Genomic DNA, 19664 nt, shown 5'->3' on the forward strand with positions numbered 1-19664 from the left:
GTAGACGAAAACCATTCCTAGCATATGCTAGGACCAAGAGGTCTTTTTCTGCCGTCAGTCTTCTATGTTTCTATGTTTCTATGCTATGCCCTACATCTAAAGTAAACACCCATATTTATGTTCCATAATAAAACCCCTCTTTCATTATGTCGTAGAAGTTTACCCAGAGGTAAAACATAAGCAAGCCGGGCCCTAATATTTAAATATTTAAACTGATGCCATAAACACTTTCACTTAACGGTGTCATGACCCAACATGTGTTTTAAACTAGCTCTCATGCACAAGAACCCAGCACAAATATAGAGACATTTTCCCCACATGCTCTTTGTGCCCACATGTATTCAATCATCTCTCTACGTATCACCAACCCAGAATCAGACCCCTTGGCTAACTTTACTCACCAAGGACGCTTGCTTTCGGCGGCACCTGCAACCATTCCTGGGAAACCTCTTATTCTCCTGGCCCCTCAGTTCAAAAAGAAGCTAATTCCTGGATATGGAAGCAAGAGAAAACCAGCCACTGGAAAAACTCCAGTAAGGGCCCCCTGCTAGGTTTCTCCTGTCCTCCAGCCAGGAAAAAAGTTCTCGGGCCCCACGTTGGGTGCCAATTTTGTTAGAAAAATTCCCCAGACCAAGAGAATGAAAGCAAAAGTCTTTATTAACAACATAATATAAAACATAGAATGATTTAGAGAACATAGAACACATTTGACCGGCATGATCATACAGGGACCTGGAGAAGTCACGTGAAGGGTACCCGTGTGCCTTTGAAGGTAAAGTATCCAACTACAAGGATCATCTTATAGGTTTCTTACACCCCTCCTCTCTGTCTATATGGTTGTCCATATATGGGGTTGTTTTTCAGTTCTTGCTTCATATTTCATCATAGTTCCTCGGAACTCTCTAGCTTAATCCATCAAGTTGTTTTTCCCTTTTCCATGAATGTTTCTTGGCCTAGAAAATAGGATTTCTTCATCCCTAATACAGGATGTAAACAAGTATTTCTCCTCTTTTGCAATTCCTTCCTGGCAAGGTCCATTGTCCAAAGTTCAGAAGTTCAGTACACTAATAAGAGGGAATGTTATATCTAGGCCTTATATGCCTAGACTCAGTAGGCATTTCTTACACCAGGTCATTTTCCCACTGCTCTTAGAGAAATACCATGTTGAGTGTAAGTCCCTCTGTATGAGTTGGACCCTGAATTACTTGTGTCAGGTCCATGGTTGTCATGGAAGCCATGAACTCCTGTGCTACTTCCGAGGTTTTGCTGAGCGATGGTATATTGAAGTCCCCCAGGACCATAAGCCTGGGGATCTCCACCACCAGCCCAGGTACCACCTTGAGCACTGCAGGCAGGGCTGTTACAACATACCTGGGAGGCAGGTATGTTAACAACAAGCCCACCTGAGCATCTAGGTCCAATCTCAAGAGAGATTCACATCTGACAATCTCAGGAGCAGGGACCCTGTGAGGGCTTAGAGTCTCATGGATGATGACAGCCATTCCCCCACCCCTTCCCTGATTTTGTGGCTGATGCAAGACCAGAAACCCATCTGGGCACATTTCTGAGAGAGGAACACCTCCCTCCGAGCCCAGCCAGATTTTGGTCTCACAAGCCAAGTCAGCCCCCTCCTCCAAGAGTAAATCTTGGATCAAGGGGGCCTTGTTGGCAACCAATCTGGCATTGAGTACCAGCAGCCTGGGACCAGGGCCCTGACTATGTCTGACACCAGCTACACAGGATGAGACCGGGGGGCCGGAACAGGGAACCACTTCCAAACAGCGAGTCCTCGTTCTCTGAGAGCGGCCTACCCCTCTGCTCCTGCCATACCTTCCCCTCCCAGTAATGACCGTAATGCCCCAACTCTCCACCTCATCCAGAATCGCTCTACCACCTCCACTAGGCCCATCCTAGCAGACATACTAGTTCAATTCAATTTATTAGATTTGTATGCCGCCCCACTCCAAAGACTCTGAAGTTCGGGGTTATGACTAGGGCCACACCCATTTCCAACAAGGGGGGCACTGGTTTTTGTCTCCAAACTCCACATTTTCTCTAACCATTCATCCCTCTCAATCAAACAAGAACCATTCACTCCAACATTCAGTCCCCACTAATTAATAAACTAGTTGATTAATTAAATTAATTAATAAAATACAACCCAACCCAACTCTACCCTCCAATACCCATCACACCCTCTCCAGCACTAAAATTGATTTAAAATTAAAAATGTTAGTCAAGCGTAAGTTGAGATGTAAACAAGAATAAAACTGTCCTTTTTTTGCCTTCACAAACTCTACAGGGGGGCATCCTTCTCCTATAAAGGATAGTAAAAAAAGTCAGAGATTCAAAGGTGGTGTCTCTAATATTCAAGTCTGGTGTAAAGTGCATATAGTTCTTAAAGTATAATAGGTTTTTTAAATTCCTAAAAGAAGTTAGAGGTAGAAGGTTAAGAGGCTGGTGAAATTAAATGGTTAAAGGGCTATCCACAGTCGGTTGAAGTCTTTTCTATGACAATATTCTGTCTTTTCAGGTGCCACCCTCAGATGAGCACCCCCCAGGACTGTGTCACTGTTTGTTCTCCCCCACAGCTCAGCAGTAGTCTTTAGTCTCAATCCTCCTATTGCATATTCTCCAACGGCCCCTCCCCAGCTTCTCTCACAAGCTGGCTTGGTTGTGTCGTCGCCTCACCGTTGGGCACACCAGTGGCATCCCCACCGGCCTCTCTCACAGACCGGTTGCATCGTCGCTTCGTTCCCTCCTGCTGCCTCGTTTCAGCGGCACCCCCGTCGGTCTCACAGCCAACAGCAGTGTAACCCCTGAAGCAGTTGTTGTTTCCTTATTTCCTTATTTGCATACAACGGCAGTGCCTCCACCAACCCTTCTCACCGGGCAGCTCCGCAATTCAATTTCCAAGCGTCAGGCGGAATTTACAGCCCATCACAGTCACAATCACAATCCGTTTTTTAAAAAACGTTTCAAAGTTCTCCAGTTCTCCTCTCCCTCAGCTCCTGCTTTGTTTCGAATTGGCTCTCCTCTACTAATAAAATTTCTGGCTCGGCATGATGTTCATTTCCACGTCATCACCCACCTCTCCCTCCTGCATGGACGCCATGTTCTACCGCCAGCCGTAGGATCTCAGACATGACTTCCAATAAGTTGAAGAATGAGCAAAGCAGAGCAGAACTCAGCTGGCACCAGACACACCAACCCGATCCTCTGAAACAGAGGACCCCCCTCAGTACAAGTATGAATCACGGGGACAAACCTTGATTAGACTAAAAGATGTTAAACTGTAGTTCTTGGTGGTGGAGCTCTCCTTCCTCCCTGCTGCTCCCCACCCACCGGGGAGAGTTGCGGATGTGCAAAATGTTTACTTCTTCCGGGGGGGGGGGGGGGGGCATAACAGAAAATAATTGAGAAACCCTGTAGTATAGCAAGATGCTCAGTGTTTGCTAATTGTTACACCTCTTTCATCTTATTTGGATAACACTAAACATTGCTTTTACTTTTTAACTCAGAGCTGAGATATATGTAAAAAAAATAGATTTAATATACTAGTTGGGAATGTAACACCAACTTCCAACATTTACATTCCAGAAATTTTAAAATTTGAGATATGCTTAAATATTATGATTTTGCATTTTATAAATATTTCACATTTATATGCTTATTTTAGTTTATTTTTGTTACACTTTTCTGTATTGTAATCTAAGGTTATATAAATATGCTACCTATTACCCATGCTTCACTATGAAACTATGTGATGGAGCTTGATAATTTGACACTTAAAACTTGAAAATTAATGAGTAGTTAAAAAAAGGACTGTATAATTTTGTTAGAGATAGTATACTAAGCTTCTGTTATAGATGAAGATATTATTTGCATAGCATAGGCTTTCAGTTCGTTCCCTCAGATGAATTGCTTAGGACCTCCCTTTAAACAACATTCCTAGTTTTGATGTCTGGCTAGAGAATGACCAGACTGTCAGGTGAATTGACTGGAGCATGTCACATAGACCTGGCCATGGGAGAAACAGGCAGCTTTCCTTACTTGTGTTTTCCTAGTCTCATCTGTAAATCTTTTCCTGCATTTTTTGCCTCTTTTCCCGTAAACTGGTAACCTAGTAGAACGAACAGATTTGTCTGAACTGAGGAGGAAAATAAGGAGGGGGGAATCTGCCTCTGCCTATCAGGATCCATTGATTTTCATCTGGCTAGTGTCATGTTAGTGTGTGAGAGTTGAAGGGTGTTTGAAAACTATTTGTTGTATGAGCAAGAAGGGGACAGGAAGGAGCCTGGAGGTGGCTTAGCTCAACTGTTTATTTGGATCACATTTCTTTTCAGGTGGGAGGGGCAGTAGAACTCCTTAGCATCAGAACTTGTTAATAATAATAATATAAGAAATACTCATTGCTCCGATGGTGATTTTGAAAAATTCTGTCTTAGTGAGCACTTAGAAGCCAAGAGAAATATATGTGGCAAATTTCAAGGCTTTACGGTTTTGGAGATTTTGTGTTTAATGCATGTTTAGTTTTCACTTTTATACATATAGATAAGCATTAAAGTAATTTATAAATAAATGGAGCTAATAATTTTTGCAAGCTAGTACTGTGCCACAAAATAAGATCTCAAATCATACAGGGTGTCCAGCCAGCAAACCTGGATAACAGGGAAATCAGAGAATTATCAGGGAAATCAGTGGTTCAGGAAATATCAAGGAATTATTAGGAAATTCGTGGAAAAAATGGAATAAATCAGGGAAAACCCCCAAACTGTATTAAAATGTTTAAAAGTCAGGGAGGAATCATGTAAAAAAAGAAACCAGATTGGTCTTCCTGGCAGAATCAAGCAAAAATGAGCATAAATGTAGCAACAACTTGCTTCCTCTGGTACCAATATTTCTCCACGGCTTAGCCGTTTGTATGACATCATCTACGACCATGCCTTAACTAGATCGCAAGTTACAGGGAAATATCAGGGAATTTCAAAATGCTTTCCCCCTGGACACCCTGTCATAGTTTTAGTTTGGTTTGGATTTTATATTGGGTAAAGTATAATTTTGTTGAGTTTAAACAAAAAATATGTATTCATCTAGCTGTTAGTTTATTATTAGTACTTTTATGCTGCTTCAGACCTGGCTTTAAAAAGCTTAATAGCAATTGCATATATAAAAACTGATATCAGAAGCTTCTTATATCCTTTCAGCCAGGTTGGAATGACAGGATGAATTATGGACCTTTTCAGTAATAGTCCCATATCCCCTGCAGCACATTTTTCCAGAGATGAGGCTGATTCCGTTCTTATTAGTGTTATGTTATTAGTGTTATGATCCAGAGGGAAAGAATTTTCCCACCGATGTAACGTACCATTCTCAAGGGAACAGACGGCCTGTTCCCTTGAGAAAGGTATGTTACATTGGCAGGAAATTATTTAGATTGATTTATATATGATGTTACTGTCTTTAAGGAGGATTTGTATACTATTCAAAATCGATTTGATTGGAGCAGCATGTAAAATGAAGTGATAAATAAATAAATAAATATGCTTGACATTTATAATATGTCATAATGTAAGCCAAAGTTCACTGTTATGTCTAAATGTTTACTTTATTACTCCATTACATAATACTTAACTTCAGAATTTCTTTCACAATCATAAATAAGAGTTGTCTTAGCAAAATATGCTGAACATAAGTCAACATGGATTTTGCTCAGTTTATTTAATAATTAAATATTGTGATTCCAAGTTAATTACTGTATTTTGGTGTATAAGACACACCTTTTTCCTCCCTAAAAGAGGCTGATAATTAGGGTGCATCTTATACTCTGAATGTAGGGGTTTTCCCCCCCAGCCCTAACTAGCTGCTAATGATCTTCCCATCTCTTACCTTACAGACTCTTTCATTGTCACTCTCTGATTTCCAAGCCCCAAGTCTTTGCAGGGTTTTCTTCATTACTTAACTTGCTCGGAGTAAGTTTCTTTCCAGCCCTAACCAAGTGCTAATGATGTTCCCAGTTCTTACCAGCTTGTAAGCTCTTTCATTGTTACTCTCTGGAAAGAATGTTTTCCAAACTCGGTCTTTGATTTTTTTTTTCATTCTCTATTTGCTCCAAATGTTTCTTTCCAGCCCTAACCAAGTGCTAATGATGTTCCCAGCTCTTATCCGCTTGCAAGCTCTTTCATTATTACTCTCTGCAATGAAGAATGTTTTCCAAGCCCTAAGTCTTTGCAGGGTTTTTTCCATTGCTCTACTTGCTCAGACTGTTTCTTTCCAGGTGCTAATGATCTTCCCAGCTCTTACTGGCTTGCAAGCTCTTTCATTGTTAGTCGCTCAGAATAATTTTTTAAGCCCTTAACCAGGGGATAAAATAGTGTGCTGAAGCTGACCAGACTAAGGACGCTAGCCAGATGAATACCTGGTAAGCAAATTCTTTTCCCTATTTTCTTCCCCCAAAACTAAGGTGCATCTTATACGCCAAAAAAACCTGTAGATGGTTTTCTGATTTTCTGATTTGTCTATGTGTAATAATTAAATTGATGGGTAGCATATTACATACAACAACTTGTATAAAATTACATTCAAAACCTGTTTCTTTTTGATATTTTTACAGTGACCTTAAAATTTATTTCTATCTCTTTTTGTAATATTGTGTACAAAAATATTTGCTTTGTGAAATTTTGACTGTAATCAACTTAAAGCTATCTTCTATTACAATACTACTGTATTTTTTGGTGTATAAGACACACCTTTTTACTGCAAAAAAGTGCTTTAAAAATTGGGTGCATCTTATACATCGAATGTTGCAGAGGCCACCTGGCAGGCCTTGGCGGGAGGCCGGCAGTTCAACCCTGGGGATGGGCAGGGTGGCTGGTGTTGCACCAGCAGTAAAGCCTCTCTTTCTAGGCGGCTGCCTGCGACCTCCAGCTGGCAGGGACAAAGCGGGCATGCCGCCTGAGTTAGCTAGTTCCAGTGGAGACAATGTTAGTGGCAACTGCTGAGGTGGCTCCCACGGCTTTCATTTGAGGAGCAGCCAAGCCCGCCACCCAACAACACGACGAGGTGGGGTGGGAGCTGTTGGAGGCAAGCCCCCTCACGCTAGATGATCAGGGCCACCCCATGGGCCTTCTCCATCAGCTGGATACACACAGCGCCAAGGGGATGCCTGCCCACTTCTCCTCAGCTGCTGACTTGCGCCCCCACTCACCTGCCTGGTGGCGGGCGTTTCTCGCGGGGTCCCTGCTGGCACCAACCCCAGTTTGGATGCCCATGGCAACTAGCCGCCCCCATCCAAACTGGGGTTGGTGCTGGCAGGGACCCTGTGAGCAATGCCCGCCACAAGGCAGGCGAGGTTGCGCATGCAGTGGCAGCTGAGGAGAAGTGGGCAGGTGTCCCCTCGGTGCTCTGTGCATCCAGATGGTGGAGAAGGCTCGCAGGGCGACCCTGATAATCCAGTGCAAGGGGGCTTGGCTCCATCAGTCCCCACCCCAATCGTCTGCCTTCAAGGTGCCTTTGAGAGGTCACAGTGAGGCAGTGAGGCAGGTGGAGAGCAACACACCCTCACACTCCACACCCCGGCCTCCCATCGTGCCATCCAAACTGGGGATGGAGGAAAGGGAGATAGGTAGATAACAAAGGCAGACGCTGAAACTGTCCGCCTCAGAGAGGCATTTTGGCTCACCTATTCAAAAAGGCTTTAGAGGAAGCCGGAGGAAAAGAGAAGGGAGAGAGTGAGGGAGAGAGAGAGATATGATGGGGAAGCACCTTCCGCGAGAGACCAGCATCTGGTCCCGAAAGACATTTTCTCTACTTTCATCTCTCAAGGGAAAGCCTTGTCCCAACTGGGGAGGAAGGCGCTTGGTGAGGGGGCGGCATCTGGGCTAACATCCTAGAGGGGTGGTGTGTGTGTATGTGGGTCTTTGGGTAGATCCCCGCCTTTGCTTTCTTGTCCACCCCCTGCAAAAGCACAAACTGGGCTTCAACATTCTAGCAAACCAAGAAAGAAATCCAGGTGGGTGGCTAGGGGGTAGGTGGGTAGAGTGTTATCCTCCAGCCAAGACCCTTCTCTCATGACTGGTGGAGGAATTCTGGGAGCTGAAGTCCACTAGTCTTAAAACTGTCAAGTTTGAGGACCCCTGAGTTAGAGTTTAAAAGTGCAAGGGTCTTCAAACCTGGCAAGATTAGGGCTTGTGGATTTGAACTCCCATTCCTAAAATAGCATGACTTCAACTCCCAGGAATTCTGGGAGTTGAAGTCCACAAGCTTGAAGTCCTTGAAGCTGTCAAGTTTGAAGTTGGTAAAAAGTGTACATGGTTGTAAAAAGTATTCTGCTATACTACATTAAATAATATAATATTATACCATTTGGTTCAGAATACTTTTTTCCTTGTTTTCCTCCTCTAAAATCTAGGTGCATCTTATAATAATAATAATAATTATTATTATTATTATTATTATTATTATTATTATTTATTAGATTTGTATGCCGCTCCTCTCCAAGGACTTGCTGGTGTGTCTTATACACCGAAAAATTGGCCTCCAGGAAGGACACCTTCGTGACGTCAAAGCTCCACCCATGGAATTCCCTATTGGGATTACCCACCTCCATTTCGGCCTCCAGATCGGCCGAAAATGCCGCTGCCGATTGCAAAAATGGCGCTCCGCCGGGCGATGCCGCCCAGCTATAACCTTCTGAAACAGCCAGGTACTTCTCGACAGCCTCCGGAACCCGAATTTTTGCCGAACTTCCAGATTTGGTATTTGGAAGAATGCCGAGAAGCCCCCCCCCCCCCCGGCTGTTTCGGAAGGTGACAGCCGGGCGGCGGCGCTTCTCGGCGGTCTCCTGAACCCAAACCCAAAAAGTTCAGGTTCGGGTTTGGGTTCGGGAGAACGCCGAGAAGCCCCCCGGCTGTTTTAAAAGGTGACAGCCGGGAAGCGGCGCCCAGCGGAGCGCCATTTTGCGATTCCCCCCCCCTTGCACGCATTAATCGCTTTTACATTGTTTCCTATGGGAAAAATTGTTTCATCTTACGAACTTTTCACCTTACAAACCACCTTCCGGAACCAATTAAGCTCATAAGACGAGGTATTACTGTATCTTGTATTTTCCCCCCTCTATTTTAAATCTTGCATTCTGGGGAAGAGGCAATATTGTAACCCTTTATAGGTAGTCCTCACCCTTTATGACCACAATTGAATCCCAAATTTCTAAAACTAAGCAAGACAGTTGTCGGGTGAATTTTGCCCAATTTTACAACCATTTTTGCCACAGTTGTTAAGTGAATTACTACAGTTGTTAAATTAGTAACACAGTTAAGAGAATATGGCTTCCCCAATGACTTTGTCATAAGGTCATAAAACATTATCACAAGACCCGAGAATTCTGCACCAACATTAATATGAACTTGTTGCCAAGTACCTGAATTTTGATCACATGACTATGTGATCAGGGGATGCTGTGCAATGGTCATAATTGTGAAAAACAGCTGTCAGTACTTTTTTCAGTGCCGTTGTAACTTAGAATAGTCACTAAATGAATTGAGTAAGTCAAGAACTACTTGTACTATATGCCAGTGATTTTCAACCTTTTTTGAGCCGCGGCACATTTTTTACATTTACAAAATCCTGGGGCACACCACCAACCAAAATGATACAAAATGACACTCTAAGACACTCTCCTCTCTTTTTTCATCCCTGTATCCTCCCCCCCCCCTTGTGTGTGTGTGTGTGTATACACACTCAAACAATTTCCAAAATTAAGTGAAGGCTGGGCGGTTTTTCTCTCTTATTCTTTGGGTGCTTTTTTATCATATGCTTTAAATCAAGAGTCACTTCTCTCTCTCTTTTGTTTCTCCCTCTTTCCTCTCATTCTCTGCCTCAATCATTTTCTCATTTCTCTTTTTTTCCTCCCTTTTTTGCTCATTTCTCTCGCTCTCTCCCTTCCTCTCTTTTCTCTCTCTCTCTCTCTTGCTTTCTTTCCCTCTCACTCTTGCTTTCTTTCTCTCTCTTTCTCTCTCTCTCTTGCTCTCAGCAAAAAGTTGCGAGATTGGAACCTGAGCTTCCTTCTTCGCAGCACACCTGACTATGTCTCGCGGCACACTAGTGTGCCTCGGCACACTGGTTGAAAAACTCTGCTCTATGCAGTACAGTATTGTTTCTATATCTCTTGTCACTGTACCTTTGTATCTAAATGTTGTTTTTCCAAAAAATTTTCACTGGTGTCAATGCAGTGTTCCAGTTTGAACATCACACTATAATGTAAGATGAACCAAATAGCACCTAAGGGTAAGCAGTGTAGTTTTTAGATGCTGACTCCATCTATGCATATACATGTTTAATAATATGTTAACAGCTCTATGAGTGATTTGCTGGACATATTGTGTAAATTATGAACATGGACTTGTTTTTTTCAGGGAAAACAATCCAGAGAAAGGAACCGCCATATATTTTGTATTTCTTTCTCTGTCTTGTCTGTTTCATGCAGTAATGTGCTAAGCAAACTATGGAGAGATCCATCATATTTATCAACCACACCCATTTTGGGAGAAGTGAGTTGAGTGTAATCTGAATTGTCTATTCACTACTAAGGCAAATAATTTTATATCCAGACCAATTTCCTAAGGGCAGTGACATAACATGACTCTTATCGTTCCTGTATTTATAAGCATCACTTGAAAGAAGGAGAATGGATTGGTTTCCCAAAATATCTAATATGTAACTTTTATAGCCTAACTGATTCTTAATGCAGGTACAGGTGCTTTTTACTGAAGTATTTGAAACGCATTTCCCCCCCCGGTTCCGGGGTAGCGGCGAGAAGATGGAGGATTCGTTGCACCTCTGAGACAACGGCAAAGTTCGTCAAAAAATGAGTCAATCCAGATCAGAGGTTGTCTGATTCCTTCTGGTTTTTCAGCCTTTCATGCTGGGAACCCAAAAAAACAACAACCCCGAATGCTGCTATGTGTGCTATGTGGCGCTGGGGAAAAAATAGCCTTGAGAAACTGCTGGGGGTGATCAGCTGGGGAGCGGAAGATGGCGTCTGCTCCTACCGGCTGCCCGATGCCGAGACGGAGAGGAAAGAAACGCGAGGCACCAGGAAGTGAGAGTGACTGGGGCCGTAGCGATGGAATGACAGAAGAGATGGAGGAGTCGAGTGGACGGAGCGGAGACCACCGCCGAGGTTGGGACGTGCCTGCCTGTGCCTGCCTGTTCTGTGAGACCGAGGACGCCGAGGACGCCGAGGGTGCGGTTGGTTGCCAGCGCCGGAGGTCGTTTGGAAAGAGCGGAGGAGTTCAGAATGTCATCTGCTGGACAAGGAGCGACAGCTTAATCCCCTGTATGGCACCAGTGAGTGAGAGTCACTGGTGCCGAGGGGGGATGAAGGGAGCGGCGTTGGAGTTCGAAGGAAGGAGACTGAGACGGGCTGGGGGCTGTCGTGTGGAGCTGAGGCCATTGGCTGAGATTGGACTTAAGAACAGAGTGGATATAGCTGGGGGAGAGTGAACAATGGTAACTGAACTGTCGAACTTTGAGGGTGTTGGTAGATGTTAAGATCGTCGCTTTGTCGGCTCCCCCCCCCTTCCTCCCCCTTCTCCCATTTCTCATTTCCTGTATTCCCTATTGCATTACATTGAAGAACTGTGCCCCCTGGTGGATGGCTCTATAACTACAACAGACTTAATGAAGGATTTTACTAAAGACATTATTATCATCCTGTTCTGGATTGACTGATTGACTGATGAATTTTAATTTACCTATTTATACAAGAACTGGTTTTATATTAATTTATAATTTTTAACGTATATTTTATATATTTATATTAATGGTCTTAGTGTTTTTAAATTGTTATTAACTGCCTTTTTATACTATTATTAATTTAATTGGTTTTTTAACATAATTGGGGTTCTAAGTAATGGATGACTGGGATAAATTTACTTGTGGTTATGAATGGAATGACTGGTATGATTGGGTGGGTGGGGGTGGGGGTGGTTATGGTATGGATGAGTTTGTTGATAGTAGTGTGAATGATAGGTTTGACCCACCTGACGCTCGGGAGACAGGAGAGGAAGGGGCACCGATCTCTGAGGGGGCAGGGGGTCGGAGTATCCCTGTGTTGCTGGGGAGAGGCAGGTATGGCGGGGGCCACAGAGTTAGCCGTTCCAGGGGAACGAGGGATCGTTGCTTAATAACGGTCCCTTGTTCTGGCTCTGTGAGCCCAATCTTGGGTACTGGTGGTGAGTGTAACTCTGGCCCTGGGCTCAGGTTGCTGCTGCTGAATGCCAGGTCGGTAGTAAATAAAGCTCTCCTCATCCGGGATTTGATCCTGGATGAGGAGGCCGACCTGGCATGTATTACTGAAACCTGGCTGGGCCCGGAGGGAGGTGTTCCTCTCTCTGAAATTTGCCCAGCCGGGTTTCAGATATGGCATCAACCTCGACCCCAGGGAAGGGGGGGAGGAGTGGCTATTGTAGCCAGGGAGAGCCTGCGTAGACTCATTGCTCCGGAAATTGCGGGTTGCGAGTCTCTCTTGATGAAGTTGGACTTAGGGGTTCAGGTGGGCTTATTTCTCACGTACCTGCCTCCCAGCTGCGTGTCAAAAGCCCTGCCTGTGCTACTCGAGGAGGTAGCCGGGTTGGCGGTGGAGTTCCCCGGACTCATTGTCCTGGGGGACTTCAACCTGCCGTCACTCGGCGAAACCTCTGGGTTGGCACAGGAGTTCATGGCCACCATGACAGCCGTGGACCTGACTCAAGTAGTACAGGGTCCGACTCACGAGGGAGGGCACGCACCTGACATGGTATTCCTTTCCGAGCAATTGAGTAATGGTCTGAGACTAAGGGGCTTAGAAGTATTGCCTTTGTCATGGTCAGATCATTTTCTACTGCGGCTTGACTTCCTGGCTCCAATCCCCCCCCCGCAGGGAGGCGGAACCAATGAAGATGTTCCGCCCCAGACGCCTGATGGACCCAGAGGGCTTTCAGATGGCGCTTGGGGTTATTCCAGAGGCACTCGTCCACAGTTCGGCGGAGTCTCTCGCGGAGGCCTGGAACAGGGCTGCGGCGGGGGCTCTTGACCGGATTGCGCCTTTGCGACCTCTCCGTGGTGTTAGACCCCGTAGAACCCCATGGTTCAACGAGGAGCTCCGGGAGTTGAAACGCCAAAAGAGACGTCTAGAGAAGCGATGGAGGAAGAGTAGGTCTGAATCCGATCGAACACTTGTAAGAGCTTTTATTAAGACTTACAAAGTGGCGCTCAAGGCGGCAAGATGCGCGTACCATGCCGCCTTGATTGCATCAGCGGAATCCCGCCCGGCCGCTCTGTTTAGGGTGACCCGCTCCCTTCTTAACCAGGGGGGAGTTGGGGAGCCCTTGCAGAGTAGTGCCGAGGATTTTAACACGTTTTTCGCTGATAAAGTCGCTCGGATCCGGGCCGACCTTGACTCCAATTGTAAAACAGAGTCGACTGACAATGAGTCAGTCGAGGTGACTGGGGCACGTACTTGTCCACCTGTCTGGGAGGAGTTTGATCTGGTGACACCTGATGAAGTGGACAAGGCCATTGGAGCTGTGAGTTCCGCCACCTGTTTACTGGATCCGTGTCCCTCCTGGTTGGTTTCGGCCAGCAGGGAGGTGACACAGAGCTGGGCCCAGGAGATTACCAACGCTTCCTTGGGGAGGGGAGTTTTTCCATCACTCTATAAAGAAGCGCTCGTGCGCCCCCTCCTCAAGAGGCCCTCCCTGGACCCAGCCGTGCTTAACAACTATCGTCCAGTCTCCAACCTTCCCTTTATGGGGAAGGTTGTCGAGAAGGTGGTGGCACTCCAGCTCCAGCGGTCCTTGGAAGAAGCCGATTATCTAGGTCCCCAGCAGTCGGGTTTCAGGCCCGGTTACAGCACGGAAACCGCTTTGGTCGCGTTGATGGATGATCTCTGGCGGGCCCGGGACAGGGGTTTATCCTCTGTCCTGGTGCTCCTTGACCTCTCAGCGGCTTTCGATACCATCGACCATGGTATCCTTCTGCGCTGGCTGGAGGGGTTGGGGGTGGGAGGCACTGTTTTTCAGTGGTTCTCCTCCTACCTCTCTGGCCGGTCGCAGTCGGTGTTAGTGGGGGGTTAGAGGTCGACTCCTAGGTTTCTCCCTTGTGGGGTGCCTCAGGGGTCGGTCCTCTCCCCCCTGCTATTCAACATCTACATGAAACCGCTGGGCGAGATCATCCAAGGACATGGGGTGAGGTATCATCAATATGCGGATGATACCCAGCTTTACATCTCCACCCCATGCCCAGTCAACGAAGCGGTGGAAGTGATGTGCCGGTGCCTGGAGGCTGTTGGGGCCTGGATGGGTGTCAACAGACTCAAGCTCAACCCGGATAAGACGGAGTGGCTGTGGGTTTTGCCTCCCAAGGACAATCCCATCTGTCCGTCCATCACCCTGGGGGGGGGAATTATTGACCCCCTCAGAGAGGGTCCGCAACTTGGGCGTCCTCCTCGATCCACAGCTCACATTAGAAAACCATCTCTCAGCTGTGGCGAGGGGGGCGTTTGCCCAGGTTCGCCTGGTGCACCAGTTGCGGCCCTATCTGGACCGGGACTCATTACTCACAGTCACTCATGCCCTCATCACCTCGAGGTTCGACTACTGTAATGCTCTCTACATGGGGCTACCTTTGAAAAGTGTTCGGAAACTTCAGATCGTGCAGAATGCAGCTGCGAGAGCAGTCATAGGCTTACCTAGGTATGCCCATGTTTCACCATCACTCCGCAGTCTGCATTGGCTGCCGATCAGTTTCCAGTCACAATTCAAAGTGTTGGTTATGACCTTTAAAGCCCTTCATGGCACTGGACCAGAATATCTCCGAGACCGCCTCCTGCCGCACGAATCCCAGCGACCGATTAGGTCCCACAGAGTGGGCCTTCTCCGGGTCCCGTCAACTAAACAATGTCGGTTGGCGGGCCCCAGGGGAAGAGCCTTCTCTGTGGCGGCACCAGCCCTCTGGAACCAACTCCCCCCGGAGATTAGAACTGCCCCTACTCTCCTTGCCTTTCGTAAGCTCCTTAAGACCCACCTGTGTCGTCAGGCATGGGGGAACTGAGACATCTCCCCCGGGCATATACAATTTATGAATGGTATGTGTGTATGTATGTGTGTTTAGAAAATGGGGTTTTTAAAATGTTTTTAGTAGAAATTTAGATTTGTTATGAATTGTTTTTCACTTTGTTGTGAGCCGCCCCGAGTCTGCGGAGAGGGGCGGCATACAAATCTAAATAAATAAATAAAATAAAAAATAAATAAATATCTTCTTCTTCTGAATTTTCTTAAAACTAATACTGTTCCTGTCTCTCCCTTTTCTATATTCATACATTACTTTGCAATTCTTTATTCTGCTGGTGAGTGACTGCAACTTTCTCCAACTACGTGCCCTTCAGATGTGCTGGGTTTGTAACTTGTTGCTACATTGGTTAGCAGTCATGCTAGCTGAGGAATTTTGGGAAATAAAATTTTCAGTGCATCTGAATGGCAGAAAATAAATTTATGATTAAATGAAATTGGAAAAGTAATCCCGCCCCGAGTCTGCGGAGAGGGGCGGCATACAAATATAATAAATTATTATTATTATTATTATTATTATTATTATTATTATTATTATTATTAATGGTTGAGGTTTTGTAAAAGTAATGGTTTTCTTAAATCTGGAAATGTATATGTTTTCTTATTAATCATTTCAATAAAATATAATTTGTTAAGTATTTTGAGGAAGGGAATATTAATATCAATTCTTAAAGTTTTCATGGTAACTATGATTATTTTTTTCATTGATTTTCCATTCCCCCATCCCTGCCAGCTTTTGTTAATTTTTTGAAAAATGTGTTTAGCAAATCTTACTATTTTCCTGCTTCAGCCATTTGATAAAAGATAGGTAAGAGGGAATCTTTTGCCCGAAACCAGAAGTACAAAATAAGTTCCTGTCTAAAAATGTCATATTTCTGTTTTCAGGGAATAGAACAGTTGAAAAAAGAAGAGAGAAGATGGGCTAAAAAAACAAAATGGATGAACATGAAAGCAGTATTCGGCCATCAGTTCTCTATAGTTTGGCTTAGCCCATTTGCTACTCCAGACCAAGGAAAAGCCGACCCATATCAGTATGTGGTCTAAGAATTCATGACAACACTTTCACCCAAATGAAACTGCATTTGCAGCACTATGGCTATTTTACATGAATGTTGCCAAAGAAAAAAACTTTTGTTTAAAGAAAAACTGCCTAGTAAAAGAGCAGATAACTGCAGAGAAAAGCTGAAAAGGATGGGGAGGGCAGGGGGAAGCAAGCCTGTATTCTGCAGACTTTGGTAATTCTTCATCTCTGGCTGGTATTCTTCTTTTTTTAACTTAATAATTTAACTGGCCTATTTTTTCCCCCCTGTCTGCTTGGTGACACAACTAATATAAATGTAATGTAAACCACCTATGCTGATTGTGTAGTATTTACACAACCAGGAAACAAAAACCTATGCCAGGAATATCATCTTATATGGGTCGTCATGAACTTCTTTGTGGCAGAAAATATTTTATGTTGTGATATTTTGTATGTGCCTGAGTTATTAAAGCTTCATGTAATGTCTGAAATAATGGAAGATAAAATATGGCTCAACTAGAAAACCAGTTGATAACTTTGCTTACTTTTTAAGATTTTAAAATATGTTGCAATACTGTTGTATTTTGGAGAGCTACAGAATTATTCTTGTGCTATTTTTTAACCATATCTTTTTGGAAAGCAAAAATTGTTGTCATTATTGGTGATATGAATGAAGGTTGTTGTATGTGTGGCCTTGTAATGCCTTGTAATTGAAGAAATATGGAAAGTTGATTTAAATGTGTAGAATAGCAAAATAAAATTTGTATTAATTAAAAAACGGGAATGGTTAATGAATAGTGTTCATGTATAGAAGAGGCTTAAAAATCCAGGTAAAAGTCTAGCATTGTCCTTTAATTTTCTTTTTAACATTGCCTCCTTTTTATATCTTTAGATACTTGTTGTGTTTTAATTCTACACATATATATTTTACAATTAGAACTGTCATGTGTAAAAAAATCATGCATGCCTTCGTTCATGAATTAATGGATGGCAAACTGTATACATGGTAAGAGCTTGCAGATGAGGACTCAATAGAAGGCATTCTGTTTAAAACAAACATAAATAGAACACCTTACACCCAAATTTAACGACTTTGTTATATAGGCAGGGATTTCGTTGCATATTTTGGACTTGAAAAATTCTGATGGTCCCATTTTGAAAAAAAATGTGAATGCTGCATTTTTTTCAGTACTGTTTATGCTTCCATATAGGAAACAAATGCAATAAAACCTTTCTGAATAGTGCTTCTGTGCCTTTATTTAAAACAAGTTCTTTTAAATTCCATTGTGCTCTAGATTATAGATAGTTGAATAATTGGTGTCAGCAGACATTTTTGTAACAAAACTAGTTTCCTATTTCCACAATTTACATATTTAAATATTTATTGCAGAAGAATGTATTTTGTGTCAGTAATCCTCGATTATTTGTATTAAGAGATGTTTTTAAAAGAAATATTTATAGCAATCATAAGAAAAAGAAATAGATATTTTACCTTTCAATCTTGAAAGTAAGTGTCACTGAGTTCAGTGAAGCTTATTTTAAGTGATTGTATTTAGATCATGATTTTGATTTTTTTTCTGAGTGATGCAATAATTACTAGCCTATTAAACAAAGAACCTCAGTGATTTATAAAACAAGATATTGGAAAAACAATATGAAAATGTGTTTAGATCATACCCTACATATTAAAAGTAATAAAGTGATACCTCGTCTTACAAACCCCTCGTCATACAAACTTTTCGAGATGCAAAGCCGGGGTTTAAGATTTTTTTTGCCTCTTCTTCCAAACTATTTTCACCTTACATACCCAAGCCACTGGACTTCTGTTGCCCCGCCTCTGGACTTCTGTTGCCAGTGAAGTGCCCGTTTTTGCACTGTTGGGATTCCCCTGAGGTTCCCCTCCATGGGAAACACCACCTCTGGACTTCAGTGTTTTTGCGATGCTGCAGGGAAATCCCAGCAGCGCAAAAATGGACGCTTCGCTGGCAACGGAAGTCTGGAGGTGGGGTTTCAAGGACTTCCGTGTTTTTGCGATGCTGCAATTTTGCTGAGGCTCCCCTCGCTGGGAACCCCCACCTCCGGACTTCCGTTGTCAGCGAAGTACCCATTTTTGCACGGCTGGGATTCCCCTGCTGAGATTATCTTGCAGCATCACAAAAACACGGAAGCCCGGAGGTGGGGTTTCCCAGTGGCTGGCAAAAGGGGTGAGTTTTGGGCTTGCACGCATTAATCACTTTTCCATTGATTCCTATGGGAAACATTGTTTCATCTTACAAACTTTTCACCTTACAAACCTCATCCCGGAACCAATTAAGTTCGTAAGACGAGGTATCACAGTACACCAGATTTATTCTGACAGACCAACTTTCTTGTGATAAGAGACCATTTTTTGTTCCAGTTTTCATCAGCATTCTAACTGTAGAATTTTATGTCCATTGACGCTTGGATCATTTCCATTTTGATGAATTTTTGGCAGAATATTCTATATTTTACCAAGTTTTAAATATCTTGCTAAATATTAAATAGATCTGAGGATGGGTGAAGCTGTTAACTTTATTATTTTATGATGTATTTTTGGTGAATCATAAAAATTGTACTACAATAAATTTGTCACAAGACATCATTTTGGATTTTAGAAATTAATTTGTCTATCTCTGGAAAAATATCAAATAATTATATGTTTGCCTAGCTATCAATGAATAAAATTATTTACATAAATAAATAACTTATTTATTTATTCTTTCCAAACTAAATAGTTTATTTTAATAAATGATCATTTAGTTCCAAACATAAATTGGACAAACACCATGAATAGCACAGAAATATGCAAGTCAGTGTTAATATATAAGATAGGTAATTTCAATTTTTTGTAGAATGGTCCATACTAGTTTATTACTAGAACATTAAAAAGCTAATGCTGATAATTAAACTGCAGATTTATGATATTTCATAGCATTCATTTTTGAAAGTACAACATTGGGATTATCCAGAAATTAACATACTCTGGAATAGATCCCTAAGCTTTTTGGATTTCTAAAATATAATTGTAGCATTTACATATTAAATGGGGAGATCACAGCATTGATTTATAAAATCCAAAACATGGGATCAAGGGTACCTAGAGGGTGGATCAAAACATCTAGTTGGGGACTACACCAACTATCTGTTTTTTCCCTAATAAACCTAAAAGAGGAATAGGAACTGTACATCTAGAATTAAATCAATTGAACATTTTGTATTTGCAGCAGCTTACTGAATTCAATATAAGAAATTATGCACATTGTACCGATTCTCCAATGCTTAATTTCCCTATTCCCTGCAGTCTGTGATCCGCCCTGAGTCTTCGGAGAGGGGCGGCATACAAATCCTGCATAAGCCACGCCCACATTGTGGTAAAACTTTTGGTAGTCCTTCACTGTAGAATGCTATTACTGAATTCAATATAAGAAATTATGCACATTGTACCGATTCTCCAATGCTTAATTTCCCTATTCCCTGCAGTCTGTGATCCGCCCTGAGTCTGCGGAGAGGGGCGG

General features: G+C 43.3%; 1 protein-coding gene across 7 annotated transcripts in view; it reads left to right on the forward strand.

The window, feature by feature from the left end:
• Positions 1 to 19664, forward strand: part of ZDHHC3 (zinc finger DHHC-type palmitoyltransferase 3) — a 331954-nt gene that overhangs the window by 273102 nt on the left and 39188 nt on the right. For 3 of the 7 annotated variants that reach the window (XM_070727367.1, XM_070727369.1, XM_070727370.1), the window contains exon 7: positions 15993 to 17372. The exons of the other annotated variants lie outside the window; for them this stretch is intronic. In XM_070727367.1, the coding sequence (XP_070583468.1) occupies positions 15993 to 16151 (159 nt within the window). In that variant the 3' untranslated portion in view covers positions 16152 to 17372. Of the gene's footprint in view, positions 1 to 15992; positions 17373 to 19664 lie in introns of those variants that run through there. 7 annotated transcript variants of the gene reach the window in all.

Source organism: Erythrolamprus reginae, chromosome Z, assembly GCF_031021105.1.
Source record: "Erythrolamprus reginae isolate rEryReg1 chromosome Z, rEryReg1.hap1, whole genome shotgun sequence".
Lineage (NCBI taxonomy): Eukaryota > Metazoa > Chordata > Lepidosauria > Squamata > Dipsadidae > Erythrolamprus > Erythrolamprus reginae.